At 36.9% G+C, this 20,587-nt stretch overlaps 1 protein-coding gene across 1 annotated transcript; it reads left to right on the plus strand.

The window, feature by feature from the left end:
• The first annotated feature begins 314 nt into the window (after positions 1–314).
• On the plus strand, positions 315–5,731 carry LOC134654565 (zinc carboxypeptidase-like). The gene is made up of 6 exons (XM_063510029.1): positions 315–607; positions 2,027–2,417; positions 3,054–3,138; positions 4,442–4,644; positions 4,951–5,035; positions 5,445–5,731. Exons 1-6 carry the CDS (start codon positions 315–317, stop codon positions 5,705–5,707), a joined length of 1,320 nt encoding a protein of 439 aa, XP_063366099.1. The 3' UTR covers positions 5,708–5,731.
• Positions 5,732–20,587: the final 14,856 nt, after the last annotated feature.

Consider the following 20,587-nt stretch of genomic DNA (forward strand, 5'->3'; position numbering starts at 1 on the left):
GGCGCTCTACGTGTGGGCTTTGGCTTCGCGCACGCCTCCCAAATATCCGAAACACGAGTTCCGTGATTTGAAAGACACAAAATTATAAAATGTCTGCGATTAATTCGCTTATCATTAATTAATGACGTTCCGCAATGTGATCGATGATGATAAAAACCTGATTACGAATATAGAATCTAAAGCAATCTATCTGAATATAATAAAATACAATCGTCACGATAACGTGATAGTCAGTATGTTAGTATTACCTTAAGTCAGTAAGACAACGCTTCCTGGCTTCCATTAAGATTAATTTCTTTTAGATTTAAATAAAAATGAAGCCTATACTATATTTAGTACTCCTCGTTTACCTTTCAAATACAGTTTTAAGTGAAAAGTTGCGATATGACAACTACACTCTGTTCAAGATTCATGTAGAAAATGTGGAACAAGTGAAATTACTGCAAGATCTTCAAGATACTGACTTCAGGTTTGATTTCTGGACGCACCCCGACCATCCGGCAAAGTTCGTGCAAGTTATGGCCGGTCCGGAAGATAGAGCGGATCTGCAGAAATTATTGACTGAAAATAATATGAATGCTGAAATCAGCATGAATAATGTGCAAGAGTGAGTAACTAATAATTTAATATAGTGTTTTTCGATCGGTTGTCAACAAACTAGGATAGTTAGTAGAGACCGTGCATGCATTGCGTGCCTTTGTGTAAAAGAAGCAAATATTTGTTCTTGATGTAGGTACAACACAAGCCTAACAAGCCTTATTGAACGTAATAAGGGATTTCGTCGATGTTTAGATTATTGTATTATAGGTATGTACAATATTTATGAATAAATAACAGTTTTAAATATTTCACGGTTAGTTTTACTAAACTTATATTGGGAGCTCGAAAACAATACAAAAGGTAATCACGGTTCATATCCCGGTCGATATAGGTCTATTTATGAATCAGGGTACCTATATGTTTGTTTTATTTATTGGCCAAAAAATTATGAAGTCAAGTAAAAATAGCTACATACTTTTAAATAATGGACCCACTTAAGATCGCCTTAGAATCTGATTTTTTTATTTTCCTCATAGTTGATGTGAAAAGCAGTATGTGCTCACACGGTATCAAAATTATTTCGTCTTGGGCGTTAACACTTGAATCCCTCATTATGCTCAGGATTCTACTTCACTCACTACGTTCGGGATTCTATTGTAGAATCCATCACTTCATTCAGGATTCAATGTACCTACGCCCTTACGGAAATATATCATTTTGATCCCAATTGTAGCACAAACTACTATGGTCGATTCATTTTTATGAAAATTATGAATTATTAAATTATACAACGGGACTTAATCGCGTATCTAAGTTTTAAGATTTACCTCCGACGTTTCGAGGACGGCGTTGTCCCCGTGGTCTCGGAGAAGACTGGCTTAAGTTGACATCAGCATCGTCTAACCGCGCGAGTTTTTCGAACTACCCGCACTTGGTCTTGTTTATCCGCTTGAACGTTTTGCGCACTAGGGATGTCACTCTGTCGACACACAACACTAACGATATTCGATTTATCGACTGTCGATATTCGTTTACGCTTACATTTACTAATGACTGGATTCCATGTGGATGAGATCTTGAAACCCTCGTCCCGATTTAAATTACTATGTTTTTTGATTTCAATGGCTTCCCGTACTTTCCTGCTGTAGAAATGACGATCCGTGGACAGGATTTTAGGGTTATGCAGCTCAATCCAGTGGTTTGGTCCTGACTCCAGTAAATGCTCAGCCACGGCAGATTTGTTCACCTGACGATTTTTGACAGCTGCAATATGTTCCTTAACTCTTTCTGCTATTGTGCGCTTTGTTAAAGTCCCGTTGTATAATTTAATAATGTGTAAAAATCGTGAAAGTTTAAATCAGTGAAAATTATGAAGTCAAGTAAAATAGATATGTACTTTTAAATAATGGACCCACTTAAGATCGCCTTAGAATCTGTAATTTAGAATTTTATTTACTATTTTATTAATATTTGTTTACTATTTTAGGTTTATCGAAAAGCAAACTATAAAACATTACTCAAGAAACAACATCGGAAGCATGACGTGGGACGCTTATTACAGCCTAGAAGACATTTACGCCTGGATCGATGACGTAGTCGCACAATTTCCCGACATTGCCACAAAAGTCATCGGGGGTCAAACTTACGAAGGTCGAGAAATAGTAGGGATCAAAATCTCCCATGGAGAGGGCAAGAAAAACATCTTCATAGAAGGTGGAATTCACGCCAGAGAATGGATTTCGCCGCCAACAGTCTGCTTTATTATTCATGAGTTGTTGACCAGTCTGGATGAAGACACCATGGCAGCTGCTAGAGATTTTGACTGGCACATTTTCCCTGTTACTAATCCTGACGGATACTTATATTCCTTTGAAAGTGTAAGTATACAGTACCTACATATGGTGCAACTTTACGGCCCTAGTGCGGTAATTAGCACAATACGTGCCTATGTTAAAAATTGGGCCATATGTTCCTACTGTAAAACGTTGTACAATACACGTGCGAGTTTTCTACTTTTCGCACTTGTATCGTAATGTAATAATTACTTATTTTTTAATATTTATGTATGCTGAACTAGATATACCTAGAAAGCACCTTATATATCTTTTTATCTGACTGCTACGTTAGAACATATGGAATGGGATCACAAATGAGTGGTGTTTAGGGTATCCATAAAAAACATGTGAATTTACAGCATTTGCTGAGTCCAATTGGGCCAAGCCTCAGAGAAGGGTCTCTGTTTCAGCTAGGACCAAAATGCTTTCTTCATGTCCGGATGTTTTTCTCTATAGGTCGCAATTCTCAACCGATTCTCATGAACACAGATATAATATGTACATATAATTTAATATAATTTTTTGGTCGTTTAATTTTTTTTTTCAATATGATTTATTCTGTTTTAAGTTATGCTTGCGAGGTTTACAACTCACAGAGCTACTATAGTGCATGACTTAATTCACTGTTGAGGAGTCCAAAAAACAAAGGTAAAAATAGTTTTTTCTTTTTTTTCACAGGAAAGGTTTTGGCGTAAGAACAGACGTGTTTTCAGCGGAGGCATCGGAGTAGACTTAAATCGTAACTGGAACAGCAATTGGTTGGGTACGTTTCCCGACTAAACTAAGGACGATAAGCATGCAGAACTTCTTACATTGACCTGACATTTTCTATTTCTATCGCATGCTTATAATTATAGTCCTGTAATATTAATTTGACGACTGGTCTGGCCTACTGCCGTATTCGAACTTCAAGATATTCACAAGAGGCGACACGTACTAGATCCATTCTAGATACGTTATAGTTTAGATTTCAACTAGTTCTCTTTTGCAGCGCAATTCGGGCAACCAATGTCACTTTTACGATAGATCGTGTTAGATATCTATTAGATGTGAATTAGATCTCTAAGTAATATCTTGTGGAAATCGTTCAAGAGTATGTCCAGAATCGCGCAAATGTCAAATTTGACAGGTTAGATCTTAAACATATCGTTATCGTATCTTGGCGATGTCTAAAAGATATCTAACAGATATCTATTTCAAAATTCGAATCGGGCCCCTAGTGGGTGGGTGACCCTGCCTGTTAACACATTAACTGCCAGCGACTCGCTAGGGAAGTTCACTGTTCGTAGGCACTTTTCGCTACATACGGTTTTTCCCGTATTATCGGCTACGCTCGTAGCGCGTAGCTCGCGCTGGCACTGAATGTGTTAAGCCGCGGGCCTGTGTTCGAATCCCGGTAAGGGCATTTATTTGTGTGATGGGCACAGATATTTGTTCCTGAGTCTTGGGTGTTTTCTATATATTTATGTACTTATTTGTATATTAAATATATACAGGGTGGCCCATTTAGATCGGTCAGTATGGGAAAATTTGAAACTATAAGACATACGACGATCTCTTCTTAGGAACCATGTCATCGATTTTAGTAACAAGAAAAGCTGCATTTAATTTTTTTTTATATAAAATGTATTGAAAAAAATGGTGGCTATTTCGAAAACATACTAAAATAAATTAAAGGATATGAATACAATGCATTTTATTCATTTCAGACATCATGTTTCATAGTAACATTTACTGCTTAAGACCTACACAATCGATATCTAAATAGAAATAATTTTAGATATTTTTTTTTCAAAACGTCCGGGTTCGATTCCCGAGCTAAGTACACTTTTTTTTTAATGTATGAATGCAGTTTTTCTTGTTACTAAAATCGACGACATGGTTCCTAAGAAGAGATCGTCGTATGTCTTATAGTTTTAGATTTTCCCATACTGACCGATCTAAATGGGCCATCCTGTATATCGTTGTCTGAGTACCCACAACACAAGCCTTCTTGAGCTTACTGTGGGACTTAGTCAATCTGTGTAAGAATGTCCTATAATATTTATTTATTTATTCTTCTTCAGTACATGGAGCGAGCACCGACCCAAGCTCCGACGTCTACGCCGGTCCTGGTCCATTCTCGGAGATTGAGACGAGGTCCATGGCCAGATACATGAGGTCTATTGGGGACCAAATGGAAATTTTCCTCACATTCCACTCCTATGGGCAAATGCTGCTGCTGCCTTTCGGGAACACATCTGAACCTCTGGCGAATTATGATGAAGCGGTAAGCTTACGCTTAGTTAAATTGACGAGTGCCTAACAATTAGTACAGCTACCACCAGTTTGGCACTGACACATAAACGCTAGTGTAAACGTAACTTACTTTCTATAGATCTCGCTCTTACGCGCGCGAGATGTACAGAAAGTAAAATTACGTAGACGTTAGCGTATATGTCAGTGCTAACACTGTCAGTGACTCGTGGTACGGGTACAGGTCCCTGTTTTACCACATTGACCGTCGTTTTTTTTAAATTAATAAATCTAATGAATATTTTGCGTTTATTATATTAGTGTGTTGAAAATTTTTCAGATGAACATTGGCCGTCGTGCTATGGGCGCTCTGTCCGTCAGGTACGGGACGGAAGACGTCACAGGCAACATTGTAGAAGTCTTATGTAAGTAAAATAGTTAATTAATAATATTATATTTAGTATTCAGATCTTTTAAACCTATAAGAAATTGACATAACTTGTGCTTGTTCTTTTTTGTGTATTTTAAGTTTTTCCTTACTCTACATTGAATTTGTAATGGAGAGGAGAATCGCCGGGCATAGATGCGAAAACATTTTTGCTCAAGTATTAGGCCACCAAACGAAGGAATTATAGCGGAAATAATACGTGTATAAGCAGATTTTGGCATAGTTGTAGGGAATTGTGTATTAAACAAGGTACTAAAAGTACCGGGGGGTAGGGGTGAAGATAACGGGTCGGGGGGGGGAGCTTTAAAGTTCCTGTTTATAGTTTTTCGTAGATAACTCTTAAACGGTGGCCCGTAGCATTTAAAAACGATTGAAAACCGTTTCAGACGAAGCTACAGGGGGAACCGACGAGTGGGTCAAGGAGCAACTCCACGTCCCAATAGTCTACTGCTACGAGCTCAGAGACCGGTTCCAATACGGTTTCCTCCTCCCACCAGAACAGATCCTGCCCACGGGACTGGAGACCATGGACTCCGTCCTGGACATCATCCATCAGATGAGGCGGTTCGGCACCCTGCCGAGCGCTGGGATGGCTTTTGAAGCGTCAACGGTGCTGATTCTGGGAATGGTCATGTCTTTTTTTGTGTAGTGTGAAAAGTGGCTAAGATTTGAATGGCAAGGGTGGAAAAATACGTTGGCAAATTTTTAGGAATATTTGTATTGCTGACGCTTTTACAAAATGTCATTAAAAATTAAAACTACAAACTATAATCGTTTAATTTAAAAAAACGTATTATCTTCATAATATTCTCCTGAAGCTTTGATACACATACGCAAATCCTCATGTGTTAGTAAAAAATGTTAACGTATTTTTGAGCCACTCTGTAGGAGGGTTTAATATATGACATACATACAGTTCTAGTGTCAGAATCATTTTGTATAATTTGGTAAAATAATATAAATCATAAAAAATATTTTTTAGTTTAATTAGTTTTATTTACTCAAATTATTAAATTACCATGACTTTCAATATAACCATTTTAGGCTTTGTTTTCCGGCTGACGTTTAAATTTTAAAACTCCTATTGATAGGTATAATTACTCATTTTAAACGAGAGAAAATGTTAATATAATGAAATGCTTAAAATCACAATATTGTCAAGTCTGCTGCAGCTTAGCTTACATTTGTTAAAAATACAGTATAAAACCACCACCAGCCAAGTGTACCACTCCAAAATCCAAGAAAATTACCTTCTAGGTATAGTTGTACCTACAGTCAGCAGCAGATGTAGCTAAGCGGGCCAGGTGTTCAAAATGATCTTGACGCGACTTTATTGTTAAGAGAATAAGAGCGTGTCAAGGTAATTTTGAACACCTCACCCGCTTAGCAACTTTTGCTGCTGACTGTACCTAACGAAAATTATGGAGGCAAAACTTACTTTAGCAAACCCTCCAATAAAATTCACTCTACGTTTGGCAGTTTTTTCGCCCACAATGTGCCATTTATGTTAATACACTTCATTATTATAGTAAAATACCGTAATAAAACACGACAGTTTCATGCCATATTTCCCGCAAAACGTCTTTTACAACGACAATGGCGATATCTCGAGTAATATAGAGTACACTAAATTCCGGCTTAGTGATTCAGGAAGTGGACCCGCTGGGTTCACGGACACAGATTTATTAGAGTCCACTGCAGCGACCGTGTGGTTATTAATGGGTTATGTGAACGTGTTTAATAATTTGTAAGATATTTGAGTTTTTATTAACGCAGTTTATTATCCGTAAGTAATAGGTTATGTTAGCTCTGCGGAACATTTTAAAGATAGGTAAATTTAAGTGGAAAAACTCTGCGGCATAATTTTCTAGGTAAAACGAAATTTCCAAAAAACTTCCGACTTGCACTCGACCGGTTTTTATGTATTATATCCCAGACTCGCTTGAATACGCACACAGGTCAGGCAAGACCAATCTTGCGGAAAAACGTTTGTTAGGAAAATGAGAAAAACTTTGGTTCGCTTTCCAGTCAAAAGCAGGCATAAATATTGTTCAGTGCTTGGAAAATGTGCAATGAATAAGGAAAGCTTTAAATAACCAGATACCGGATCTCTTAAATACTATGTTTTTTTGACAAAAAATTAATTATTGATAATAGACGCGTGCGAGATAGATAGGTACCTAGGTCTACCAGCCAGCCTATTATGGATAGCTTTATCCATCTTTATCCACGTGATAAAATAACTGTCACTGTTTAACACCGTGGGAAAGAAAGTGACGGACACCGTTTTATCACGCTGTCACGTAGACAAGAACGACCATCATATCCGTACAGGTACCTACTCGTCTTTTTCTAACAGCAGGACGAGCAGTATATCTCGCGCGCAAGACACTATGTCGCGGCGCTCCTGTGCTAAGCTTACAGGCGTACGAATCGTACGATGGTCAAGGAATGTAATTTCTGCGCCATTTCGTACCTTGTCACAGTGACAATAGAATGCCATCCATAGCGGAGGCTAGCGGCTTGCACATTGATTGTCACTTTGAAAACGTCCAAAATGAATAATTGTTACAAAAATCATATTTCTCAACTGTCCTCGTAGTAAATTGGAGACAAGCGACATATAGTTATTAAGTTACATTATGTAACTTACACTTGCCATAGTTCTAGAGACAAAAACACGTTGAAAAATAGCCATGGACACATGTCACATTTAAATGACCCGTCCGTACGGACAGTCCCGTTAGGAAATCATCTCACGTATCGGGGGGGCGAAACGGTCGTAGTCCTGAATGTTAAAACGGCCTTCGCCTTTATAAGTTTTCAGCAAGTTTAAATTATGAAATGTAGTCGGCTGTTTTCGTGAGACTATTAAAGTTGCCGTCAATAGAACTTGCAAACTATGTAAACAAACAATGTAACTTTGTTTTGTGACTGTTTCTCCTTGAATTTCATACTACCCCATCAAACACAATTCAAACTATACACATATACACTATTGAAACGGTCCGTTCCGTAAAATACACAAATTTATAACTGTATCTTGGATATTTAATTAAAAGTTTAAAATGGTTTCATAAGTTAGGTTATTAGGACCTGATGGAACTGACGTTTTTGTTTCTTTGAAATTCTACAATTGTCTATGATGGGTAGTGTTGTGACTAAAGTTTGTGATATAAACCCGCTACACACTACCCAACTCACGCTCTGTACCTACCGCCGCGGTTGTAAAAAACATCAATACATCATTCTTAAGTACCAATTTGTCTTCTGATCGTGATTAAACAAATTAAAAATAAGTAACTACTTGTTTTTTAATTTTGGTATTTTATTATTCGATATGGTTTGACATTAGTAAAGTAGTTAGTAAGAGTCTTGCCCATCACTAGTAAATTCATCATTCAGAGACAATTTCAACGAATTCCGGCCGAACGAATTTCAATATGGCGGTTTGTTTACATAGTTTGCAAGTTCTAATGACGGCGACTTTAGCATGGCACACTGCGACCGATTCGCACGTCGCTCCGAAGTTTGAGAGAGATAACGTTATGCGCGTAATATAGCGACATCCCGCTCGCACGTCGGATGCCCCGGCAGTGTACCATGCCCTTTAAGTTCGGACAGTTTTCGTCCAACATTTTATGACTTATTGTTTTTTTTTCTCGTGGATGAAAAGCTGATAACTGGGGCCCATTTCTCAAACGATGAGTCTAATATTATTAGTGCGTTGTCATGAGAGCCGACACGATTTGATATTTCGTGGACTAATAATAAGTCTAATATCGTTCGAGAAATGGGCCCTGAGCGGTATATATTGTATGCATATGCACCTCGCGTGTGCATAAACGTAGCATTAGCCGTTTTATATTAAAAATAAGAACAGCAATAGCTAGGTAACTATAAGTAGACTCAAAAGCAACTAACACGAGCAGCGTTTTATATCAATTCCCTACCGAATAGTCCCGTTTTCACTGCCCTAGAGTATACGAGCTGGCTTCATTGTTCGTAAATGTGTCAGAGGCAGTTAGCGACCGATTCAAACTATAAAAACAATACTGACCATTTCCGTGACAACAAAATGAGGTAATCGCACCTGTTGCCGGCCGTTCGCGTGTTACGGAATTATTACTGTAATCCCCCATTATGGGTCCGAAATGTGTGTGCGGGGTGTGATTCATTTACCTGTCTAAAAGGATTGACCCACAATATTGTTTATAATCCGAGTATAAAGCATTATTTTTTAAGACTGGTTACCACGTTACACACTTAGGTATGGGCTTATTAAAGCATTTATATGTTTTAGTGGGGTCCCGTTGTTTCCCATAAAGTTTTAAGTCATAATGTATTGTTAGTCATAACAGTCATATTATCATTAGTCATAAAACTGAACCCGTTAACATTTCAGCATTTTCGTTAGGTTATCCTATAGATAGGTTAGGTTAGGTTTGTTTTATGGCAATCCTGAAAAGTGACGCGTTTCTGAACCAAATGAATTATGACTAACGAAAATGCGGGCAAACAATACATTACTTACTTATGGCTTAAAACTATTTGAAAAACAATAGAGACCCGTTTTAGTGGCAATGCAATTTTATTGGTATAGTGATACCTAATAGGTTATACCTACTTCGTTAATACCTACTTGACTGAACCACCTAGTTCAACCATTATAATTTGTCCATAGAAAGTGGCTAAAATGGACGCGCCAGATATAATGTTGAATTTTTGGTAGGGTAACTCGGATAGTTATTGGCCACTAGATAAGTACTAATTGCCCACTCTTAAGAATAAAACTTCTGTTGGCTTGTTTCTTTCTGATTTCTTAGGAGTGGCCAATTACTATAACTATAGCAGTCACCCTACTCATTTTAGAACACTTAAACAGTTCATTAAAAAAACCTGGAACTCTGAAAATGTGTACAAAAAGAAAACCACCCTTAAAGGCATTTTATAAGTCACGTGATTTTCCACTGAAAATTGATCCTGTTAGAAGTCGTATCGAGCACGCGAGGGGCTTTATAATTGGATAATTGTAATGGGTGTAAATGAGGCTGTTTTAAGCCAGCTGTCGTGACGCTGGTTAAGGCTTTTCCATAATAATTATTACTTTATCTTTCAATCGGTGGACTTATGTAAAGCTTTTAATTTAATTTCCTTTGTTTCTAAGATATTATCAATAACAGGGTCCCCAACAAAAATAATAACGTCTAAAAGTGTAGGTTTATTAATATATTGTTGAACTTAGGTATATGTAACTTGCGACAGTAGCATAAGACGTGAAAAATATTAAAATGTAGGTACAGGATTACGGTATAAGAACATAATTAAAAAAAAAATTGTCATACTTTCAGCTTAAACCAGGTCACTGGACTAGTTTTTACTCAATACGTTTAGAAAAAGTTTTAGGTATTGCAGTGCTTCCAACTAGCTGTAAAAGTCGTAACTCGCGCGACATAGGTACCCATCTTCCATCGCTTTTGCACATAATAACAAGAGGTAGGCACAGTCAAGTGTACAAATATGGGTGCATATAATTTACTCAAAAATATGTCCCATAGTTCTTAATTCGCTGACATAAGAGCTACGGGACATATTTTTGAGTATGATGTGTGCACCCATAGTTTTACACTTGACTGTACCACATAAATAAATAAGTAAATAGTACCAGGTACAGAAGGTTCACTCTGTAACTACACTCTCTAAAATTACGACAGATATCGTCGCTATACTTACTCAACCTCATATCTGCAACAATCATTTGATGGAAATGTCGCTTTTATTTCATTCGGAATACGGGTGTTTTTGTCATCAAATGAAGTGTTGCAGATACGATACGAGGTTGAGTAAGTATAGCGGCGATATGACCGCTAGGTGGCGCAAGCGCGAGCAGGCATCCGTAACGGTGCGTCGCAACTACTATGGCCAGACACCAAAATTGGTGTGAACCGCATGTACTTCTAGCGACGCGACGAAATCGCGGAGTGAGCCACGCCTGACTGTACCCATCGACCCTACCTTACTTAACAAACTTACGTCTCACGATACTCCCTCTATCGATGCCTCGATCGATCCCTCTATTTAACTAAAATATCGACTAGTCCTCGAAACAGTACCTGAAAAAGAAAAAAAGGTATTAAACAAATAATCGGATGATGAACGAGCGCAACGCAAACAAGAAATTACTGCCTTCAGAACTATTGGGTCTTATATTTCTATTGATCATATGACACATACGCCTTTTTGGTCCTGTAGTACAGAAATTATGACCAGAGGTTATTTATATGACAGACAAGCTAATTAATCTTATAAGAATTATGTTAACATCGCCCTAATAAGCGCTAATTATTTCTGTATTTTCTTGAAGGCATATTTAGCGAGAAACGTTTCAAACTTGGTCTTCTTAGAACCAAATCAAAATGTACTGATGGAGTTTGTTGAACATTGTGAACTGTCTGGCTTGATTTTTTATACACTTTAGAGAACTCAAAAACTTAAGTCGAAGGCTGCCATTCCACTGAGGCGGAGATGAGAGGAGACGTGCGGTACTTAAAGGATCATTTCTGGGATAAAAACTAACCTAATATGTCCTTCCCCAGGACTCAATCCGTCTCTATATCAAATTTCAACTAAATCGGTTCAGTGGTTAGACGTGAAGAGGTACAGACAGATACACTTTCGCATAAAATGTATAATATGAATAGTATGGATTCGGCGTACTTCCGTAAATCCGATGATAATGCTAACATGGAGTTGATCTGATGATGCAGTCGGAAGGCATGTAAAGGAAATCGTCGGTGGAGAAACACAAACACGTTCATTTTAGGCTTACTAGAAAAGTAGGTACTTGATAGACATGCAAAGTCGAGGATGTCCAAGTGTTAAAAAATCATTAAACTAGACAGGCATAGTCATTTCCTAATCAACCCGTCAAAAACATTCATTGTCATTGTCATTGAGTCACTGTTAAATTGGAACGAGACATGAGATCAACATCCGATTCTGAGAATGTCTGAAAATTCAATTAACCCATTAAGATATTGTTAGTCTGTGCCCTGCCGTCTTAGGATAAACAGCAGTGTTGTTATAGTCTTATAAGAAGAACGAATAATAAATAACGAATCTAACTTTTTGGTTAAAGATCTAAATCTAAATCAGGATTTTTATAGATTATATTATGCTTACCTAAAAAAAGATATAGGTAAACGTAGAATTAAAACAAAGAGATTACTAATCTGCGAAAAAATATCGGTTGACGAAATATAAAGTGAGCCGATCTCTCGAACAAGTTTGAACAAGATCGGCTCACTTTATATTTCGTCAACTTTACATCCAAATGTAAACTGTCGTTCACTTCAAATAGCGCCAGTGTGTACACCGCTTAACAGCAGATATAAATCTATCAGTGCCTAGGTATTAGTCACGGCCCCAGCTGGTCCATAACAGCTGCTGTTATTGTACGCAGCTAGCTCATTGTCTAACTAAACTCTAAATGACTGACTTTGCTTATAAATGCTACCAATGTTTTACATAAGTGTTAGCAATCCGATATGTTTGTGTAACACTGGCAGTTGAGGCAGTTGGTATTGACGAATTGTTCTGGATTACTGGCGGTCTAGCATGTGTTGCGTTCTCGCGCGCGACTACATACACCTTGCGCGACTTCAAGTAGTCACGCGCGAGAACGCAACTCATGCTAGAGCGCCTGATATAAGTGATATACGGTCGGAAAGTTTCCAAAATAGCGAAATTACCACATTGAAAAATGTCGGAAATTTCTCATATTTTTGTATGGGAATCGAAACTGGAATCTATAATATACAATAGGCTACATGACTAATTTTCATTTATGGTATCAATCGATCGGGTTTGTTTTTAGGATCAAATGTCTATATGGGACCCATTGCATTAAAGTAACACAAAAGTCAGAAATTGTAGTCAAAGGCCGACAGTCGCACTTCACTGGCGAAACGCCCTATACAAAACGGCCAGAGGCCGTGACGTCATCGCCCATCTTGTAGTATGGACAAAATAAGAAAATTGCGTTTTTGTCGGTGAAATATTGCGTTTATGTATATAGTTGCTATACAATATTTATTTTTGATGAAATGAATGAATGAATGAATCGAATGGTACCCTTACTTTTATCGTTTTTGGAAGTTAAAAAAAACTTAAATTTTGAAAGTTTCAGGTCTTGTATTTTTGTAATTTTTCAATATTTTATTTTAATATCCACATTATTGTGATAAATTGCTCGTTTGCTATCTATTTTACTAGATTTTGTTATAAAATTCAACATGTGTCATCATCCCTATTCACAAATGTACGCCTACATTACATACACACTAAGCATGCTGAAATCTGACCGTATAAGCTATCTGTACGCCTATTAATTTAATATGAATCTGTTTTTCATATTACGTATACCTTTTACAGGCGATTTTACGTGAAAAATCACTCAAAATATTTACAGACACATTTACAATATTACAGTATAGCCGTGATAATTCGGACCCTCGCTAATTCAAACGGTGTCGCCCCGCGGGTGCACTGCCTTAATATTAGTACTATTAGTAGTAACGATTTCATGTTTTTCCCCGACTAAGAGGGCCTTCAAAACTACGAAAATTTTAAGCTGAAGACCCATAGTCTAATAAAACATGGTCTTCTCTTCCCAGAGTGACACAAGCCTACGTCACAATAACATTGCCACTTTATATAGCGCTATCGCATATTATCATATAGCGCTGCCGCATGATGACGTAGGCTTGTGTCAGTCACGTGGTCGGAAGAGAGTACCAGGCAAGTATATTATTATACCATGCTGAAGACCTATATTTAACAGATAATTTTTACTGCTGAGTAATTTATTTCCTTTGTTTCACTATAGTGATATGTACAGACACTATAGTGATTTTTGTAGCATAGAAAAACTGTACCCAATCCGTATTCCGTCAACAGCCTAGTTTTTTCCCGTCCGGACTAGCAAGACCCTACTCTACTTGGTACCTAGTTGTATTACATCACAATTTCGAGACCCACTGTACGTAACCGCAGTCATTAGTAGAGATATTTTTCATGCGTAACAAACGTATGAAGGTCTTCCTCGCTGATAAGAAAGGGTCACTGATAACAGACCCCTGGCCCTTAGATGGCCCTAGATTGTGAATGTCACCAAAACGGGTCACTTATTAATGTTAATTGCTCAGCGACCTTTAAAGGTTAGTGGGCACTTACATTTTGTAAGTTGTGGCATAGAGAAATATAGTAAGACAAGAGTGCTCACTCCATACATCAGTTCAGACTATTAATTCCAGTGTCTACATCTAGCATCGAGTACCGTAACTATCAGTACTGCTACATCTATTGTCAAGTAGCAGTACTGATAGTTCCGCTACTCGATGCTAGATGCTAATAGTCTTTTTGGTACTAAAACTGATGTATGGAGTGAGCACTCTATGTATTTTTTTCTCTATGGTTGTGGTAGTGAAATGGTTCCGAATTGTAACTTTAAACCAGAGGTCATGAGTTAAATTAGGAAATAGTATGTACAACATTTTGTTTTGCTACATTTATTTTCTACTGTTTCGTTTCTACTTTTATTTTGACTGTCTGTTGCTACTTTTATTTACACTGTGAATCTGTTTTAACGTGATAACGTCTTATAAATCGATGAACACCGGTAGCATGCACGAAAGTGTCACCTTGTGGACGGATCTCCATGGTGACGTTGTGGACAGATCACCATGGTAACGTCACTAGTACGCAATTAGTTGGTAGTATGCAATTTTTCATCAATGTTTTCTTATGACGTTATCACGCGTTATCCGTAAGCCGACTTTACAGACAACCATATTTTTTCTTAATTAGTTTTCATTTGTGGTGCAAAAAAAAATTACACCTACTTATTTGCTCTCTAGTTCTTTAAACCGTCTCTTTTATATCGTGCTGTGTCACAGAATAAATAATAGTACTAAGTACAGAAGACTCACTCTCTAACAAACGCGTCTGTTACGATCAGCACAGATATGGCCGCTAGGTGGCGACAGCGATTCAGCAATTTTGGGGAAAGCCATGGGACTTTCCCCAAAATTGCGGCCGAACGGATGTACTTTTTTAGCTACCTGTAGCAAAGCGACGAAATCGCGGAGTGAGACACGCCTGGCTGTGTCAAAAAGTCAAATAGTTACGGCGTAGTCATTGTATGCCATGTTGCATGGACATGCAACTACAGGACTGTAGTCATCGCTGTGTCGGCATCAACATAACAATGACGGGGAATCGTTAGCGATAGCGGAGGTACCACAGTTTCTCGATTAGAAGTCACTGGACAACGAAGCGGGGTGAGATCGTCTGAACCATTGACTCAACAATACTTTATAGAACTCTGATTTTCGTATATTTGAATAACTGTAAATCTTGTATATTTAATTACGATTAATGATGCGTGTAATTACTTACTAAGCCTAGAAAGACGAAGTAGAAGTAATAAGGGTGCATTCATGATCTTTGTGGCTCTCCACCTCTCCCCCTTCTTAGGTACGCCAGATTTTATCAACATTACATAAATAGGTACGTAACATGAAGGAAAGAAATTGTTACCTGCACCAAATGAAAAATTCTAAAAGAAGAGTATGTGCAGGTATAATTTTTACTTTGGCAATGAACACTAGATTCGTACGTATTAGGTACTTTATCAACATTATCAACTTTCATCTTAAAAGGTCCTATGTCAATATAGAGAAGGTTGGATGTATGAAGATATTTTGGAAATAGAAATATTGTAACTTTTACTATATAAATAGGTTTTATTAATTAATATCATGCGGAGTAAGACAAACATAGTTTATTTTACTCGGAGCAAGAGTAACAGGATGTAGGTTCCCTAGAAATATTACTCTTGCCCCAGTGTTGGTGTTACCCTATCTGACCTTAAATAGAAAATCTTACATTTTTGCCAATGTTTGCTGTATGATAGAGAAAGATAAAAGAAAACAATAATGACACACGCAGGAGGTATTTTTACATGCTTATAATAATATTTATTTAGGTGTGTTTCACGCTAATATTATGTAAGCAGGGATTTGAGCCATCCAACCGCCGGGGTCTCGTAAAGATTACGATAAACCGAAGTGCCACTGCAAACACATATACATACATACATACATTTATAAACGTACATGTACACGACGCATCGGACAATGTGTTAGCTTTGTACATGTACATCCGTTGCCTGCGGGACATACATCACATTGCTATATCGTATCGCAATCAGTTACGAACATGTCTTAATATTATGTACAATCAAACCGCCGTTGGTAATATAAGCTATGTGATAGAGCCTAATATGTATTCATTGAGATATTTGTGTGTTATGTAATTACATCTTATTGTATCCATCGCTTATAGTTACGAGTACGGGTTTAGTTTCGATTTGTAAAGGATAAACGAAACAAAAAAGCCACGTTTAGCTACGTTTTATTTCTTTCCTTTTCGCAAAAACGCTTTCGTATCTTTTGATGTTGACATGTTTACATTTTGAACCTCCAGCCAGCCTATTATGGATAGCTTTATCCATCTTTATCCACGTGATAAAATAACTGTCACTGTTTAACACCGTGGGAAAGAAAGTGACGGACACCGTTTTATCACGCTGTCACGTAGACAAGAACGACCATCATATCCATACAGGGCTAATAGGTAACCACGAAAATCGAAGTTCGCAAATTGCGGGCATTTTTCGCTGTCACTTTAATTACGCCTTCATTGAAGTAAAAGAGAAAGATCCCCGCAGTTGCGAAATTCGGTTTTCGCAGTAGCCCCTCAGGTCTTTTTTCATATATTTTTGTACGTTAAGTATATCTATATTTTTATGTATGTGTTCTGAACAATAAATAAAAAAATAAAAAAGTGCATCTTCAAGGTCACTGTGAAATTACACAAAATATTTTATAAATTATTTGTATGTCCCATGCATGGTTTTAATTTTCGTTTTATTTTATAACAAGTCATCACATAAAATGTCCTCTTCTCCAGGCCTTCCCCAAGGATCTTTAACACGACATGGTTCAATTTGAAACAAAGTTGTGTTCATTTTGGGACTTAGTCCGCTTAGCCACTTCTGCTTCCAACTGTACCTATTAAACTAAATTAAACTAAAATACACAAATTTTAAGCACTTCTATTGCCTCTGCTGCTGACGATTCCTACGCATGACGCCATATAAAGTCAAATGTCAATTTGCAACAATGTGGTCAATATCCTGCCTCGTCGTGACTCAAAACATGTGCTCAAGCTCAAACTGAATAGATTGATATAATTAATGCGATCTTCCGGTGATAACGCTACGCATTATTATGTAGATAAGACTAATGAAATGTAGATCATTACATTATGACATGTATGAGCGACATCCGACCATTTATAACCTGATTTAAAAAAAATTGAATAGGGATGATGACACATATTGAATTTTATAACAAAATCTAGTAAAATAGATAGCAAACGAGCAATTTATCACAATAATGTGGATATTAAAATAAAATATTGAAAAATTACAAAAATACAGGACCTGAAAGTTTCAAAATTCAAGTCCTTACATTTCACCCAAAAAAATATTGTATCGCAACTATATACATAAACGCAATATTTCACCGACAAAAACGCAATTTTCTTGTTTTGTCCATACTACAAGATGGGCTCCCAGAGACCTTGACGTCACGTTCCCTTATCGTTTTGTTTAGGGCGTTTCGCGAGTGAAGTGCGACTGTCGGCTTTTGACTACAATTTCTGACTTTTGTGTTACTTTAATGCAATGGGTCCCATATAGACATTTGATCCTAATAACAAACCCGATCGATTGATACCATAAATGAAAATTAGTCATGTAGCCTATTATGCCTATAGTCCTCACGACGTCACGACACAGGCTCGACCCAGTGTGAGGGCTACTGATAACAAAATCATAATATTTGTAAGTAAAATGACTTGTATTGTATCCTATTTATAGTTCATATCATATCTTATGCCTGGTAGGTAACGAAATATATTTTAGTCGTAGTCTGATCCGTTACTTTTTGATGCTGATCGTACCTACCAAAAGCAGTATATATCGGCACAGTTTATATAAGTTGGGTGGGTACAGCATTTGATGTTGTAAGATATCTCATTACAATGAGTTTGTTTGTTATTTACACACCCGTTTGAATAGTACAAGTATATACATACCAATATATAGATAGGTAGCTATCGATTGTTTGGTCCTTCTATCGTCCTTCGTGAACCTACAAGGACTCGCCAAGGCTTGCGGCGGTAGCACGGTCGCATTTTTATCGCTTGTCACGATACCTGTCACGTTCTAACAAGTATGTAAGTGCAAAAGTGACGGGCATAGTGACAGGCGATAAAAATAGAACCAGTGCTGCGCCCGTTTGATTTTTTGAGAAGTGAGATTTTACGTTATTTTGAGTAGGTACCTACCTAAACAAATCTATAGGTAGCAAGTGACTCGACTTCTCTTTCCATTAGGTAGTTTTCATTGTGAAATGCGATAGTTTGCTCTTTAGTACCTACCTACATTTATCTTACTTATATTAATTACTATTTTAAACAAATCATCATAATTAAAGGATAAATAAAGGGTTAGGATATAATAAGCCAAAAATATAAAATACAAAAGGTTATAATTAGGTGAGTAAGCAAGTACTAATATTATAAATGGAAAAACTTATTTGATCTATAATTTCTAGCACTAGACTACATTACACTATAATATTCGAGATTCCCTAACCCAAACCCTACTAAATAGAAGTGACCGCTTACATAAACTAATAAAGCTTTCAAGACGAATCGTTATCGCGGCGACTAATGACAAATGTTCGGGTACAGTCACAGAAAAAAGTTCTTGTTAGATTATTTTATGAGAATAAGCTGGTTCCTGCAGCTTTCCAAATCGAAAATAAATGTATGAATTCAAAAATTATTGGATATCGGAATATACTTACCTACATCGGCATCCAATTAAGGTGGTTCGATTTTCATACAAAATTCAATCGACTTTCATTAAGTAACTACACACTAATACTACATAAATATTTCCGCATTTATCTTCATTTTCGCTAAATGAATAGGAAAACAATGTTTCATACAGAAATCATGCAAAAATCATAGTTAACTTTTCACCAATTTTACGTATGTGTGCGTCACAAATGTCGTGTACGGATACATTTGCGACGTTGCCATACCATTTCCGACGTTGCCGGGCTGACCACGGCGTGAATTTGAAGTGCCGTCATGTTTAGTGCAATTTTGTTGACCTACCCGATTTTGTTGAATGAGTACCCGAATTTCGCCAGCTTAGCTAAGAACTATCATGGTGCGTTTTGTAAACAGTTGCTTTTTTGCTTACAAACGAAAGGTTCCCGGTTCAATCCCCAGTCATTGTATACTGGGACATAACTTTTTGTATTTTTTTTACATCTAAATTTCGTATTGTTTTTTTTTATTTTTATTTAATTTTTCTTATTATCAAAAATGTATGGGCTAAGCGTATTCGTTTATTTTTTACAAAGATAATTAGAAATTATACTCTACCTAATCTCTTTGATTTTTACAATCAGGACATCCTCACAGCAATAAAAAAGAAATGTATAAAATTTCCTGTGGTTGAAAATAATGGAATTTTATCTATGAATGAAAAACACAATTATTACTAGTTACTATATACCAGGTAAGTAAATTATAACTTGATTATAACTTTATCAGAATCCATATTGTTGCATCATCTTTCTTCCTATTACATTAGAGATTTCGGTCGGAGATTTGGTCATTACGTCAGATTTTAGTATCAAAAATGTTTCCCAGCCTGCGTGACGTAGCGAAAACTAAAACTTCTATACCTACAAATATTTTGGACATAGTTTTTATATTAGCTACTAGCAGGATTCAACAAGAATATGCTAGTGATTCTGAGTTGGAAGAACCCAAAAAGATCATAATCTGTGAAAATCAGGTATTGTATTTTTTTTTTAAAACGTTGATAAAGTAATTTATTGATGGGCACCTTTGCGCCGGGAACGACTTGAAGCGTTGTCTTTTTTTTTAATTTATAATTTTAATTTGTAATTTTAGATATAAATATTTATTGATAATAGCGACCCGCCCCGGCTTCGCACGGGTTAACAAATTATACATAAACCTTCCTCTTGAATCACTCTATCCATTAAAAAAAACCGCATCAAAATCCGTTGCGTACTTTTAAAGATCTAAGCATACAGACAGACAGACAGGAAAGCGACTTTGTTTTATACTATGTGATAGTAGATATGAGCGCCGATAGGCATATAGCCGGCGGCGGCGCGCCGGTCAAAATTGGTCGGCGGCGGCGGCGAATCGGCGGCGTGGCCTTGAAACACCTTCGATTAATGAAAAAAGAATCCAAACCAAAATTTTACTGAAAAAACCATGTTTTTGCTGTAAGAAAGTTATGAAATAAATGCATTTTTTATTTTCAAGGATAATTTATTGAATAATG

The sequence above is a fragment of the Cydia amplana genome, chromosome 15 (assembly GCF_948474715.1).
Source record: "Cydia amplana chromosome 15, ilCydAmpl1.1, whole genome shotgun sequence".
In the NCBI taxonomy this organism is placed as follows: domain Eukaryota; kingdom Metazoa; phylum Arthropoda; class Insecta; order Lepidoptera; family Tortricidae; genus Cydia; species Cydia amplana.

Excerpts from the sequence above, each read along its gene's own strand:
- LOC134654565 (XM_063510029.1), top strand. The coding sequence starts at position 315 with ATGAAGCCTATACTATATTTAGTACTCCTCGTTTACCTTTCAAATACA. Across the intron at positions 3,139-4,441 it reads CTGGAACAGCAATTGGTTGG|TACATGGAGCGAGCACCGAC; the intron begins GTACGTTTCCCG and ends ATTCTTCTTCAG. Across the intron at positions 5,036-5,444 it reads CAACATTGTAGAAGTCTTAT|ACGAAGCTACAGGGGGAACC; the intron begins GTAAGTAAAATA and ends AAACCGTTTCAG.